The 14,805-nt window shown below is 44.5% G+C and overlaps 1 protein-coding gene across 1 annotated transcript in view; it reads left to right on the top strand.

The window, feature by feature from the left end:
* Chat (choline O-acetyltransferase) overlaps nt 1-5,709 on the top strand; it is a 52,468-nt gene extending 46,759 nt beyond the window's left edge. Inside the window, exons 13-14 of the mRNA XM_059274540.1 lie at nt 3,051-3,188; nt 5,467-5,709. Coding sequence (XP_059130523.1) covers nt 3,051-3,188; nt 5,467-5,709 — 381 coding nt within the window. The remainder of the gene's footprint in view (nt 1-3,050; nt 3,189-5,466) is intronic.
* Nucleotides 5,710-14,805: the final 9,096 nt, after the last annotated feature.

The following is a 14,805-nucleotide window of genomic DNA, read 5'->3' as shown; positions in this document are numbered from 1 at the left end:
TCTCCAGCACTAAGAAAGTAAAAACTCTTTAGAACTGCAGAAAATGTTTCTATATTGAGCAAATTCACCAAGTATCTTACACAATAGAAAATTCTCATATCAAGGAAATTTCATTACACTACAGACAAAGAGAAGATCCTAAGTTTCTCAGAGAAAAGGAGAAAAAAAGGTCATAAATAAAGATTTAATTGGTTTCTCAACAACACATCAGAAGGTAGATGACAGTGGAGCAAGGCCTTCAGACTCTAAGGGAAAACTGTCTTCAACACACTTTCCATACCTAGCTAAACTGTCACCGGATGTGAAGACAGAATACAGACGTTTTGGACAGAAGAAATTTATGTTTTTTACTTACTAAATACTCTTTCTCATTTAACTGCTAAAGGCTGCATGTCTCTAAAGTAAGAAAACGAGACATAAAACCAGAAGATTCAACACACACAAACGGAAATGAAGTAGGACTCCCCAGGATGATGCCAAAAGGAAACAAAAAGCCAGCAGCTACTCAGTAGATCTGGAGAGCTATTGGTGCATAAAGGAGGGATCAGTGAGAGGAGGAATGAAACGATGGCTGCATTTGAGAACTAATTAGAAGTAGATACATAAAAAATACCCAGTTTAATCTATTCAATTTAAAGGAAGAACAAAACGTTTAATAAGAAAGGAAATCTATGTCTGGGAACATAGCTAAGTTGGTAGAGCACTTGCCTAAGGTGATAGGTGCTGGGTTCTAATCTAATCATAATATACTACAAGACCCAGCTGTGAATGTTTACGCAGTGATCATCTAAGCATTGGCTGTTGCTCAAACAGCAAAAGTTGAAATACGACTATTGGAAAGACGATAGAGGAAGCAGAAGCTAATGTTTTATTTCTTTTTGTTTGTTTGTATTTGTTTATTTATTTATTTATTTATTTATTTATGTTTTTTTTGAGTCAGGGTTTCTCTGTGTAGCCCTGGCTTTCCTGGAACTCACTCTATAGACCAGGCTGGCATCGAACTCACAGAGATCCACCTACCTCTGCCTCCCAAGTCCTGGGATTAAAGGTGTGTGCCACCACTACCTAGCTGTTTTCTTTCTTATAACATGGAGTTTTAAGTAAGTCTGGAAAAGTACAGTCATTGTACTCTCAAGCACGGATTCAGAACAATGAACATAATATCAGAAAGAGCGGCTAAAAGACCTTGCCCCTGTGGAGTGGGAATCAGACAAAAGCAACTGACTCAGGAGTGGGCAGCAGAGAGAGGAGAGAGAGGTAGGAGGGCAGCTGGTAGGTGGCACTGGTACCCAGTCAGCCCTGAGAACAGGGGAAAGACATAGGAAAAGGCAGCTTCCCACAGCACAAGTGTATTTGAGATAGAAAGGAAAGGGAACTCGATGGGAAGGCATGGTCCAGCCCCCTCACTCCTCTATCTCTCGACACTCCTCCTTCCCAGCCTTTATTGCAGTTGACAGTTACATGCAGGTCACATGATGGTGACGCCCTATCCCACTACAGCACGAACACAGGCCTCTGCCCCTCTGCTGTCCACAGCAGCATCAGATATACAGTAACTCCTCGAAGTCCTAGATGGAGGACTAACCCAGGAGTCCTTGTACTCGCTGCTACTCAACACTCTAAATAACTGTTCATTTCATTCCTCTAGGCACATTTAATTGACAAGAGCAGAGTGGGCAGGCTGCTTCACAGAACGTCTCCCTTTGTGGGCCTTCACAAAGGGAAGGATAAATAGAGGTCCCCAGAGAAACAAGAGTGTTCACTATTGGGGAAGGCTTGTAGTACGTCTTCTCTGTTCCAACAGAGCATATAAAATCCAAACCATGGGACCTGGCTATAGCTCCATGGTAGAACACTTGTTTAGCATGTATGAGGCCCCTGATTCCATCTCCAGCACCACCTTACATAAGTAAATTAATTAGGAATAAAGTTAGCTGAAGTTTTATAACATCTTTTGAGACTGTAATTAGATGCCTTCTGAGAGACCAGAGCCTCTGCATCATCCTTATGCATTTGTTCTTAATGGAAGGAGAGCAGCTGTCAGATGTGAATACGTGCCTGGTAAACCCAAGCCAAGTTCACTGGCAATGGGCAGTTTCCTCCCACAAGGGCCTCGAACAGCTAAATGGCCACCATACATAAGGGAAACCCCCAAAGTTTAATTACTCTGGTGGTAACTGGGTTATTGTTACTGGCCAGGAGCAGTCCCCCGAGTCTCCCCACTTCCTCAGTTGCCCCAAATAAACACATGATCACAAACAAAAGGCAAACAAAAGAGTGTAGATGCCATCCATGCTGCCTTAATGTGGGGAGACCTAGAACAGGGTTCTGGCTCTGAGTCCTCCCCCTTCACCTCATCTACTGAGAAGAGTTTAACTATGAGAGAGAGACAGAGACAGAGACAGAGACATACACATACACACACACACACACACACACACACACACACACACACACACACACACACCATTCAACCAGCGCTTTCTTCACCTGAGCATCAGCAGAGCTTTGCTCAGCAGTCTAGTTCCTGACTTAATTTCTGAGATGATGAGTCGAATTTAAGTGAGTCCACACACTGCACTGACTGGGTGACGAACCCTGTCCCAGCTTTGTGCTGGAGGGTGAAGGATTAGTTATGGTGTGATTCTAGCCCTGACAGTCTGGACACCCCTCCCCTGTGACTGGACCCAACACATGAGCCAGCCTTCTCCTGTGCAGAATAGCATGCTGGCTCACCCATTCTCCTGTTAGAAGAGCATGCTGGTGCAGCTGTGTAGTGGGTGATGGGCCCACCTACCTTTTACCCAGACATTGGTAAGGTAGGCCCCAGCCTTCTCTGGACACAGCCTGTGTGTGTAGCAGTATGCAAGAGTCCAGGAGCAGAGGCTGCATAGTAGAGCAGTCAGCCTGAGTTCACACAGGCTGTCTATCCAGAGTGGTTTAAGCAAGAGCCGTGACTGCTGGGGTCATCACTGGTCTTGAGGAGACAAGACAGGGGAGAAGGTACAGAGGAGTGCAAGTCTCATTGATTTCTTGTTCCTGACTCCCAGGCCATAACTGGCATGGCCATTGACAACCACCTGCTGGCACTGAGGGAGCTGGCCCGGGACCTGTGCAAGGAGCCACCTGAGATGTTCATGGATGAAACATACCTGATGAGTAACCGGTTTGTCCTCTCCACCAGCCAGGTACTGCCTCTGTGAGTGTGGCCAGGGCCTCATAGTAGAATCAGGGAGTTTCTGAAGACATTAATGACTTGGAATCTGTCTTTGTCTCTGCTTTTTATTAACACTCTCTCTCTCTCTCTCTCTCTCTCTCTCTCTCTCTCTCTCTCTCTCTCTCTCTCTCTCACACACACACACACACACACACACACACACACACACATGAATATATTTGCATATATTTAATATATGTTAATTATGCAAAAATAATTATACATCCTTACAGGGTACAGTGTATGCTGAACTATCTGCATGTAATGGGTAGCAGTCAGATCAGCCTAATTGGTATATCTATCAACTCAGTCATTTAGAGAACATTCAAAATCTTTTCTACGAGCGACTTTAAAATATTTAAGTTACTGTAGTCAACCATATCCTTCCTACTGTGCCATCAAACAATATCCTCTTCACTCTCAACCCCACCACCTGGCTCTTCCTTTTTTCTTTTAACAAGTTTTGTCTTTACGTACGTGTTTCTATGTGTGTATATGTGTATGTGCCTATGTGAGTGTATGCTCTGTGTCTGCTGATGCCCTCAGAGGCCACAAGAGGGTGTTGGATGCCCTGCAGCTAAAGTTACAGGCATTTGTGAGCTAGATGCCTGATATGGGTGCTGGGAATTCAACTTGAGACCTCTGGAAGAGCTACAAGCTCTTTGAACCACTGAGCCATCTCTCCGACCCCAGGCTCTGTTCTTAAGGAATTGATAGTCCCCTATCTCTATCTTCTAAGTAGGAACGACCACAGGCTCCCTTAGCCAAGGTAGACAGGCTGTGAACACATCCACCTGGGGATTCTAAGTATCATGCAGTGCTGCCTTGCCATCTGCTGCATGGACTTGTATTCCACTGTAGAGGACCCTAGGATCCGGAGCCAGACAGGCCTGGTTGGAGGTTCCCCAATCAGGTCATGGGGATTATGTTAATGAATGGCCAGGCCACGGATGGCAGGAAATCAATTGTCAGCCCAACACTTCCGACCTGGTGCTCTACATACGCAGACTGTGTTAAAGGACCACAACCACAGAGAAATGACATTCATTAGTGGGAAGCTGCAGCGGAGGGGAGGTCACACCTAAACACACCAGCCTCCTGGAAGTTACCTTCTCTGCAAACCGCTGGACGTGGGCCGCGAAGGGGGCCGACGAAGCTATGTCTGAGGATAAAAGCCCACACAGTAATTTAATTTGGTCATTACGGTGGTGAGCTCGCAGACAGGAATAAATGAGACCAGAATACTACAACATAAATTCTTCAGGAAACCATCCGTGGGCACAGAGTGCTCTGGAATGGCTTTATGGCCTCCAGCCATTGCACGGCAAATTTCTCTGACAATGCAGTGAGTCTATTAGCAAGACTAATGGCTTGTTCTGCCCCATTAAAATGGCCAGTGTCATTTCTGAAGGCCCAAGAACACAGCACCAGAAACCTGTGGACTGAAAACAGACCCTGTCCCACACTACACTGGCCCAACAATCCTTTCTACTTATCCCTAAAACCGGCTGATCAAATGAGTTGGGGGTGTGGGTTGTTGAGTCCTTTCCCGCTGGAAAGTGGCATTTGCGGCGTGAGCTTTCGGTGACACACTGTCTTGGTTTGTGATCTGGACTGCAAAGCCTCAGCCCTCTAAATTCAACACATCTTAGCCGATTGACTAAGATTCCAGGTGACAGCAGGCTTGGAGGTGCCCAGCGTGAGCAATTGTGCATGGGTGGGCCTTGGGGGGGAAATCAGCCCAGCCAGGCGGTACTGACAGTAATTAAGGATCTGGGGGAAATCAACAGAGAAGATGGGCCCGATTTCCTCCAGTTCATAAATTACTCCCTGTGGGAAGCCATCTAATGGTTGGGTGCCACCAGGGTGCCGTTTAGTAAATTAGCCTGATTGCCACAGTGCCTCAAATGGCCCCTGGATGAAGGAAAGTCTTGGCTCAAGGCGGAGGGAGCAGCAGGTCGCCCTGGGAGCTTCCAGCTCCACAAGCAGAACCAACTGCACAATGGAGAGTGGGTTGGGGGTCTCTCTCCCCCGACACCACGCACCTTGATGGGCTCATCTTTATTACTCTAGCCATGCCCTTTCATTCACGCCAACACAATCCAATCTGGTCAAATCCAGATAGACAGGGGTAGACAGGGAAACAAACACCATGGGGGTCTTAGGATACAGGGACTCACCCACCGCAGCCTAGCAGGTTCCACATTGAATGTCAGAATAGGTTGCTTCTGACCTATGCTCTTCTCCAGGTGCCCACAACCATGGAGATGTTCTGCTGTTACGGCCCTGTGGTCCCCAATGGATATGGAGCCTGCTACAACCCCCAGCCTGAGGCCATCATCTTCTGCATCTCCAGCTTTCACAGCTGCAAAGAGACCTCTTCTGTGGAGTTTGCGGAAGCTGTGGGAGCAAGCCTGGTTGACATGAGAGAGCTCTGCAGTGCATGGCAGCCTGCTGAGGGCAAGCCACCAGCAAACAAAGGAAAATGCTAGAGGCCCAACCAGGGCAAACGGTCTTGACTCCTGCCGCTAGCCTGATCTCCCGCAGGAGCCAAACCCTGCCAAGCCCTGCTCCCATCCCCCACCCCAGCTTTTCGTTGCTCCCCAGTCCTTATGGGCCCAACCCACAGACTCTGTGGGGAGGCATCACACAAAGCTGGCATGTTAGGAGAAAGAGTCCCTCATTATTTATCAAGGCGGCCCCTGGCCTTTCCAACTGGAAATGAGACTAGCCTAGCTTGCAAGCAGCCTGGGTGAACTGGGACCATGCTCTAGGATCTTCAAAAACTTAACATTTATGCTTCTTTCCCAGCAGCACCCAGTGGTACACATAGTAGTTCTGCCTAATGAAAGGATGAGTCATCTCATCACATGATATGGACCCAAATAAGTCATGAAGGCAGAGGCTAGCTCTGGATCATTACCTGCCGCTGTTCGTCCACACACTCACACATACAGCCCAAGTTCCATTAAAATACAGTGGCCCACACCCTCAAAGACATTGCTTTCATCTTCCACAGCAGTCTTCCTTGAGTTCAGATCATCTCATCCAGATATTCAGAAAGAAAAAAAACAAGTCTCTTCATTTGCTAATGGAGGGAACTAGGTTTCTGGGCTGTGAAGATTAAAGGTTGGGTTGTGGGTGAAGGGCTGCATGGTAGCAGAGCAGTGGTGCTCGCGTGGGATGATAATACCCCACTGGCATTGAGTGATTTTTCTTGTAAACTATTTACACTGACCTGGAAGAACCAATCTTCTATCAGAAAAGGAATTCACTGTATTTATTGGATATATCAAACCATGCCCTGTGAGGGTGTCAAGACTCACGAGTGGCAGACCCTTGGCTGGAGGGAACACCTCCTCCCTTAGGAAGAGACTGGAAGCCGGCCTTCCCCCTCCAAGAACAAAGCGTACTCATCTTTATGCAAAGGCGACACTGAGCCACGGCCACAGGCTGCTCTGTGGGGACCCTGGGAAGAGAGACTGTCCAGTGTGTCCCTAAAGAGATGGAAAATGAGACAGCTGTTTGAAGCAATGACGCATCCTAAGTGTGGCCACCTTATCGTACTGCTAATTGCCAAATTACATATGAAGTTGACGTTTGGGTTCTATTTTTATAATATAGCTCTAGATTTATGGCAATATGTACATTTTAATTTATAGTTCTGTCCTTTAAAGAAATACATGTATGAATAAAGAGCAGTATATTGAAAATATTCTATTCAAGATATTTAAGGACTGTAAGACTGTATTCAATAAAACGTAATGCCAAGAAAGATGATGATGTCATTGTTCCTGCTGACAGATGATATAAATTCACAGCTCATTGGCCTGTGTCTGTGACAGCACCAGGGTCTGAGGGTGAGGCTGGAACATCACGTGAAGTCAGGAGTTTGAAGCCAACCTGGGCAACATAAGGAGATTCTGCATCTAAAATAAAAGATACTGGGCCATGAAAGAAAAGGAAGGAGGAAACCAAGTCTCTGCTAGTGTATTTGGCAGGCCATATTGTGACTGAAAAGAAGCATAGGTTCCATGTAACATTTTGATTGATTGACAGGAACTCAGTGTAGAGATGGGTGCTGCCTGTAAGCCTGTCCAAACGTGTAGGCAGCATAAAGTAGAGATAAAACCGCCAGGCTCAGAAACCAGATGCCTGGCTAACAAGCCCAGTGGTACTCCAAAGTTGTTATGGTTCCTGGGGAACCTTATTGCCTTTCAAGGCCATAGAATCCTTACCTATAATGTGGGAATGTTGAGATCAACACTACTTATCTCTGAGGTTTGGGACAAGATGATATGAGATGGCCATTGTGTGAAAATAGAAGGGCCGGGCGGTGGTGGCGCACGCCTTTAATCCCAGCACTCGGGAGGCAGAGCCAGGAGGATCTCTGTAAGTTCGAGGCCGGCCTGGGCTACCAAGTGAGTTCCAGGAAAGGCGCAAAGCTGCACAGAGAAACCCTGTCTCGAAAAACCAAAAAAAAAAAAAAAGAAAAAGAAAGAAACTAGAAGGAAAACAATGTAAAGATCTAGCGTTCTTGTTACAGGTTCACAAATACGTGGTCACACTGGTCCAGGCTGCAAGACCTCTCCACAAGTGAGCAATCCATAGTGCCAAAATGGAGAGTCTTCCAAATGGGAACCCCAGGGTTTTGGATGCGGAACACTGGGGTGTGCTGGTTAGGGAGTCAGGATGTGGGAAAGCCACTTTTCAAGGAGAGAATGGCTTAGAATATTCCAGCATGGAGAAGAGGATGAAAGTAATGTGATTTGTTCTTATCTATCATACATATGGCAGATGGCCTTCAAACAACCAGATGTGAAAATACAGATAACACAGAGAACGGGAAGTAAAGACAATATAAAATTATGCCTCCTTTCCATTGGGTGGATGTTAATATACAGAGAAGGTGTCAGGGAGAATCCCTCTGAATGGCACAAGAGCAACCAGCAGTTTCCAAATGATTCTGGAGCAGCTGTCTGTCTCCAAATGATTCTGGAGCAGCAGTCTCCAAATGATTCTGGAGCAGCAGTCTCCTTAGAGGGAAATACCAGCGGCCATTCTCTTGTCAGTTTATCCTAGTCACTCTGTGTGTGTGTGTGTGTGTGTGTGTGTGTGTGTGTGTGTGTGTGTGTGTATGTATGTATTTCCCTGAGTTTCCCTTTCAGAAATCCCTTTACATATGTAGGGTAAGCACAGTGCTCCTCCAGGGAAGAGCTGGCCTCCCATCAGACACAAAGACCTTTCTAAACCGACTCTCTCTCAGTTCCACTCCTATCATGTGTTCCTTCTATCTCTTGAAAGGATTTCTGTTCCTGCCTCTGTCCCTTATGTCATGGGCCCCAGTGTTCTGTCTATGCTTTCTATTTCTAATTAAGAAGTAGTAGTAGGGCAGGCCGAGTTGATGCAGAACATATACTTAAGGGAAAATATTTAAGCTATGTACTGGCATTCAGGAGATTTAAAAAAAATTCCAGGACTTGGGAAGCGGAGGCAGGGAGATCTCTGTGAGTTCTAGGCCACCCTGGTCTACAAAGCAAGTTCCAAGACAGCCAGGGTTATGTAAAGAGAGCCTGTCTCAAAAAAGAAAGAAAGAAAAAGAAAGAAAGAAAGAAAGAAAGAAAGAAAGAAAGAAAGAAAGAAAGAGAGAGAGGGAGGGAGGGAGGGAGGGAGGGAGGGAGGGAGGAAGGAAGGAAGGAAGGAAGGAAGGAAGGAAGGAAGGAAGGAAGGAAATAAGTACATTCCAGAAGGAAGGGCGCCCATAGTTAGCAGGAGCTACAAGTTTACACACGACAGGTCTGTCCTGGCTTCACTTCTGTTGCTGCGGTGAAATACCCTGTCCAAGAGCAGCCTGCAGGAGAGGAGGGTTTATTTGGCTTACAGTTCCAGGCTTCAGTCCAGTATGGCTGAGAAGTCAGGAGACAGGAACTTCAAGCACCATATCCACAGCCAGGAGCAGACAGAGAAGATGCACATGGACCCCTGCTGAGCACCGTTGATGTCACATGGCTTTCTTCACTCTTACACAGTTCAGGGCACAGCCCATGAAATGGTGCTGCTCACAGTCAGGGTGAGTCTTCCCATCAACAGTCAAGGCAATTCCTAGAACAAGCCAACAGGCTCACCTGATCTACATAATCCCTCAACTGAGACTCCCTTCCCAGGTGATTCTAGGTGGTGACAAGATGACATTTAAAACTAGGCAGCCCATGACCCCACTGGCCCATCCAGCACACCATCCCTTGGGGTTGACAGAATGCACAAGCCCATGGAGGGTGGAAGAACCACTTAATGTCCAGCACAAAACCAATTTCCAGAGGCATCTTCATCCTGTGAAAAGGACTAGAAAAAATCTTCCCATCAGCCCCCTCCCTGCCCTGGACAAGGCCAAGAAAGTCTGTCATCTACTCAAGGTGTAGAGATGTAGAGGGAAGAAATGAATGAGAAATCAAAACCACAAACTTTGCCATGTGAAGACAAGAAATCTGAATTTACATGATCATTTTAAAAGGCCAAATTGGCCTGATACAATAAGGCTTGATACAATATAAAACCACTTTCCACCTTGGACACATCAAACACCCACAGTGGGAAACAGTCTATTGCAGATGAGCTCACAGTCAGAAATACAAAGCTAGGAAATGATGTGCACCACAGGAGAGCAGCAGAGAAGTAAAGAGGAGTCAGTACCACGGCAGCTTCAGATAGTAGACACCTCAGAGAAACCAATAAACGGATGTGTCTAATATTGCTAAAGACATTGTTGAAGGAAGACAAAATACGGAACTCAGACGTACATGTAAGAGTCGCAGGGGAAGTATCTCAGTTTGTTTCCTGTTGCTGTGATGAAGATCAAGGCCAAAGGCAACTTAGGGAGGAAAGGATTTCTTTGGCTTACACCTCTCCATCGCAGTCCATCACCGAGAGAAGAGCAGGGACTCAAGGAAGGAACCTGGAGGCAGGAACTGAAGCACGGACCACGGAGGGATGCTGCTTACTGGCTTGCTCTCATGGCTTACTCAGTTTGCATTTTTATGCAATCCAGGACCACTTATCCAGGGGTCATACCACCCACAGTGGGCAAGACCCTCCTATATGAATTATTGATCAAGAAAATGTCCCCATGAACTTGTCCACAGGCCAATCTGACGGAGGCAACTCCTCAGCTGAGGCTCCCTCTTCCCGATGACTCTAGCTTCTGTGGAGTTGACAAAACCAGAGCCAGCACAGGGACATGTCAGACAGAATGTGGGACAGCACTAGTCAATGAGAAATGACTGAGAATATTCCAGAATCTAATAAACAATTCTAAAACTCCTGGGTCAAAGAAAAGAAGATAACACAAACTTTAAAATACTTAAAGAATGCTAAACACACCACATAGCAATGCTGTTTCCAGAATGTCTGGGGCCAAAGTGTAGGATACCTTATTATCACACACACATACACACACCCCAAAAAATACAGGCCATTGCCATTGTTCTTGGTTACCAACCAGAACTAGATGATAAGACCCTAATGTTGAAGACACCCCTTGATTTGGTTTCAGGAGACCAAAAAATCAAGCTGAAAATGAGCTGGAAGTGTGCTCCCTGCTGGCTAGCTTTCATACTGCTGGAATGCACTATATAGTCTGCTGGGTGAGAAAAGGCATTAACGGTCTTACCTAGCTATGAACCCTGTGCACTATACAGTACAAATTTGTCAGACAAATGTGCTCATTGACGTAATAGTGGCATGGCTGACATGGGAGTGTCCAATCACTTTATTGTTGGATTTGAGGCTCTCTCCACAAGAGGAATTCATGTCTGGTACTAGAAACCTAGTCACAAACCATGGCTAGGAAGGTCATAGACCCTAAGATGGGAACCTACTCTATTGCTTTGCTAAGTGGATATGATGCCATGCTGCCTTCCAGTGTTTATACCCATAGTTTAGTTAATGCCACTCTCTGAAGTGGTCAGAGAAGCTTCTGTTTGGAGTTGATGCCGAGAATAAGTAACTGTTGAGTGCTTGGCTGTAAATCGGACAACTATATCACTTCCTCCAAGGAATATTGTGGAAGAGGATATGGGAAGAATGTAAGAGTCATACTATTTTCTAAACACGGCACTGTGAAAGCTAGCCAACCAGGGAAGACGCTTCCAGCTATTGCACCCATTAACTCATAGCAGCAGTGGATACCTGCATAAGACCTTCGTAAGACTGGACCTATCAACATTCCTTCACAGACTGAGAGGGATGCATGGAGCTGTAGGAACTTAATGGTTGACGGGGCTGAAGGAGTCATATTCCCCAGTGGTAGAGCCACTGGTAAATTTCTCTTGATCAAGTAAATAATCTCCCATACATGCTCATGAAGGCAACTGTAATTAAATAAGGAGGTAAAAACAACAATAACAAACAAAAAGACAAGAACGAGGGAGGAACACTCATTGGAAAGAAGGAAAAGGGATTCAGTGGGAGGGGAAAGGCTGAGCGGGGATACGATCAAAGCATGTTAAAGATGTGTATGAAGTCATAAAGGAGTAAATGAAATTCATTTAAAGGTACCTAATATCGAAACCTTTGGGATATGGCAAAAATTTTCACAGACAAATAATACTTCAAAATACATCAGAAAAGGATATGATAAAAGAATTGGTGAGCTAAATATAACTTTAAAACAAAAAGGGAAAAGCTGGACCTGGTGCCCTGTGCCTGTAGTCCCAGCCCTTGGGAATCTGAGACAGGAGGATCAGATTGAAGGCCAGTCTAGGCTACACAGTGTGTTCAGGCTAGGCAGAGCACCACCATGAGACCCTGTCTTAAAAAGAAAATCAATAAAAAGTAAAGGGTTTTAGAACCAGTTAGAAGGAACCAACCAGTGACCCCAAAGAAGAAGAGAAAAGATTAAAGACAAAAATCAGTTACCAAAGAAACAGAAAACAAAACACAGTAGAAAAGAGAAAGAAAAATTAGGCTATTTGAAAAGACAAACAAAATACACAAGTGTGGTAAAAACTAGTTTGGAATAGTTTAGTTTCCTATTGGGGTAAAGTCTTTTCTTCTCAGAAAACCACCACCTTGTCAGTAGGAAGGAAAAATATGTTAGAAAAAAATTATTCCTTTTGGAAGCATTCTTGTTAAACAATCATGGAACTTATATTTATGGACAAACATTTCAATATAAAAGTTGACCTATTGTGCAGAATTTTCACTGTGCCTACGATCGTCAGTCCTCTGGGTAAGTTGTTAAACAAATGACATGGAAAAAAATTGTCAAAATCAACCACGCTTCAGCTTCCTTAGCCAAAGAGGCTGCCTTTGGCTCTTCAGTCTAAGATCTATGTCACATGGAAAACATCAGTTTATCTCCTTATAAAATCATTGCTGGGCATCCTATCAAAACGGAATGACTGCATGAGGCATTGGACGGTATTTTTCAAATGATAGCTAAAAGTTCAGAATTGGTTACAGGGACTTCGAAAAAGATACCAGATTGAAGATTCTGTTCAGCCACAGTAAAAAGAGACACAAGAGCCACTTCTAACCCCCTCTTGTGTTGCAAAACTCCAAGAGACAAAGCTTAGGTTTGTGTTTCTCACCTCAGACTTGGGCCCCCTTGTCCTGTGGGCATACCCACGTGAACCTCAGGGGGCCTCAGTGAGGCTTATTTCCACCACTTCAGATCTGTAGCGGAGGACCCCAGCTGGGCACAACGGGACTCAATACTCCTCTCACATCTCTACTAACTTCCACTCGTTTATAGCATGTTTCCTAAATCCTTTCATATTTTAACTTTTGAAAATAAATCATTCCTTAGTCTATTTTTTCTAAATGAGAGAGTGATGATTTGAGTTTTAATAAAAGTACAAATGAGGATGATATTACATCCTCACATTAATCACATTATTTATGACTCTTAGCTTACCCAAACCTTCTACTTTATTTGAATCAAGTTTCTAGTCTTAAAAAAAATTTAAAAATTTTACTCCCTTCATAAAATAAAGTATCTTATTTGGAGAAAATTTAATTTTTAGACAAAAAAATAGGACAGAGGAAGCCGGGTGGCGGTGGTGCACGCCTTTAATCCCAGCACTCGGGAGGCAGAGCCAGGAGGATCTCTGTGAGTTTGAGGCCAGCATGGTCTACAGAGTGAGTTCCAGGACAGGAACCAAAACTACACAGAGAAATCCTGTCTCAAAATAAAACAAAACAAAACAATAATTGGACAGAGGCTTTTCGTTTTTAGATTTGTTTTTAATTATATGTGTACATGTATGTTTGTATGGGTGTATGTGCATAAGAGTTTCAGGTGCTCACAAAGGCCGGGGTCACCCTGTCCCATGCGGATGCTGGGAACTAAACTTGGGTCCTCTGTAAGGGCAGTACTCACTCTTAACTGCTAAGACATTGTTCCAGTCCCATAGAGGCCTATTGAAAATCTTCTAAAAAGAACTTTGTATTTTGGGGTACCTTTCTCTCAGACGAGATTGGGTGGGTTTAGTCTGGGATGGCTGTAGATCATATCTTTATTTGAGATCCAAATTCTTACAGATAAGAACAAAAGAACTTACTATATATTGGATTTGCATGTGTGTATATGCATGTCTCTCACTGGGAGGGACCTGAATCTCACTCATTAGACTAAGATGGCTGGCTACCATCTTAGCCGAGTCTAGACTCTGGACGATCCTCCTGTCTCTGTCTTCCCTGTGCTGGAATTGTAAGTGCACACTATCACGCCTGGCTTTTTTATGTGGGTGCTGAGGCTTGAACTCCGGTCCTCAGACTTGCCTGGCTTTTTTATGTGAGTGTTGAGGCTTGAACTCCGGTCCTCAGACTTGCCTGGCTTTTTTATGTGGGTGCTGAGGCTTGAACTCCGGTCCTCAGACTTGCATTCCAAGCACTTTCCCAACAGAGCTGTATTTCCCCAGTGCCCCCAAAGAAAGAATATTAACTGGGTCTGACCTATTGGTTTACTATGTTGCTACTGACACTAAAAATGTTAAGATAGAACTAATTAAAACCTCTAGACAGCTCCATAGTGTAAAAACTTATTCCTTCTTTAGAGTAACTTTGACCCTTGTCAGGACTACCCAAGATTTAGGTTGACACTTTTTATTCAAATTATGTACAAACAGTATCCAATGGCAAAAACATTTATGATGATATTTTTGTTGTCAGTTTGTTTTTAATAAAAATTGGCCAAATGCTAGAATCAAGAAACTTCTCTGGGAGTATAGGCACTGGCCTGTGAATTTTAGGACAAACCCAATCTGCTGAAAATAATTTTAAAAGACACACTTTAAAAAGAATTAATGTTCAAAAATGGGATATGAAAACTGTTATTTCAGAACAGAGAAAATTTGTAACCTAGGAGACCAGAGTTTAAGAACCCATACTTCCTGATTGAGTCTTCAAGGTGCCCCATCACGCAGTTAGTTTGGATTAGAAAAAAAAACCTAAACAACATTGTTTTTCCAATGAAAAGTAAATGAACGATGTTACAAAACAACTCCATTGGAGTCACAGTTCCCTTTATTCTTCCTTTTCTCTTTTTTTTTTTCTTTTTTCTTTTGTTTGTTTTTGCGACGACAGGGCCT

Source organism: Peromyscus eremicus, chromosome 9 (genome assembly GCF_949786415.1).
Source record: "Peromyscus eremicus chromosome 9, PerEre_H2_v1, whole genome shotgun sequence".
Taxonomy (NCBI): domain Eukaryota; kingdom Metazoa; phylum Chordata; class Mammalia; order Rodentia; family Cricetidae; genus Peromyscus; species Peromyscus eremicus.
This window is presented reverse-complemented; position numbering and strand designations above follow the sequence as displayed.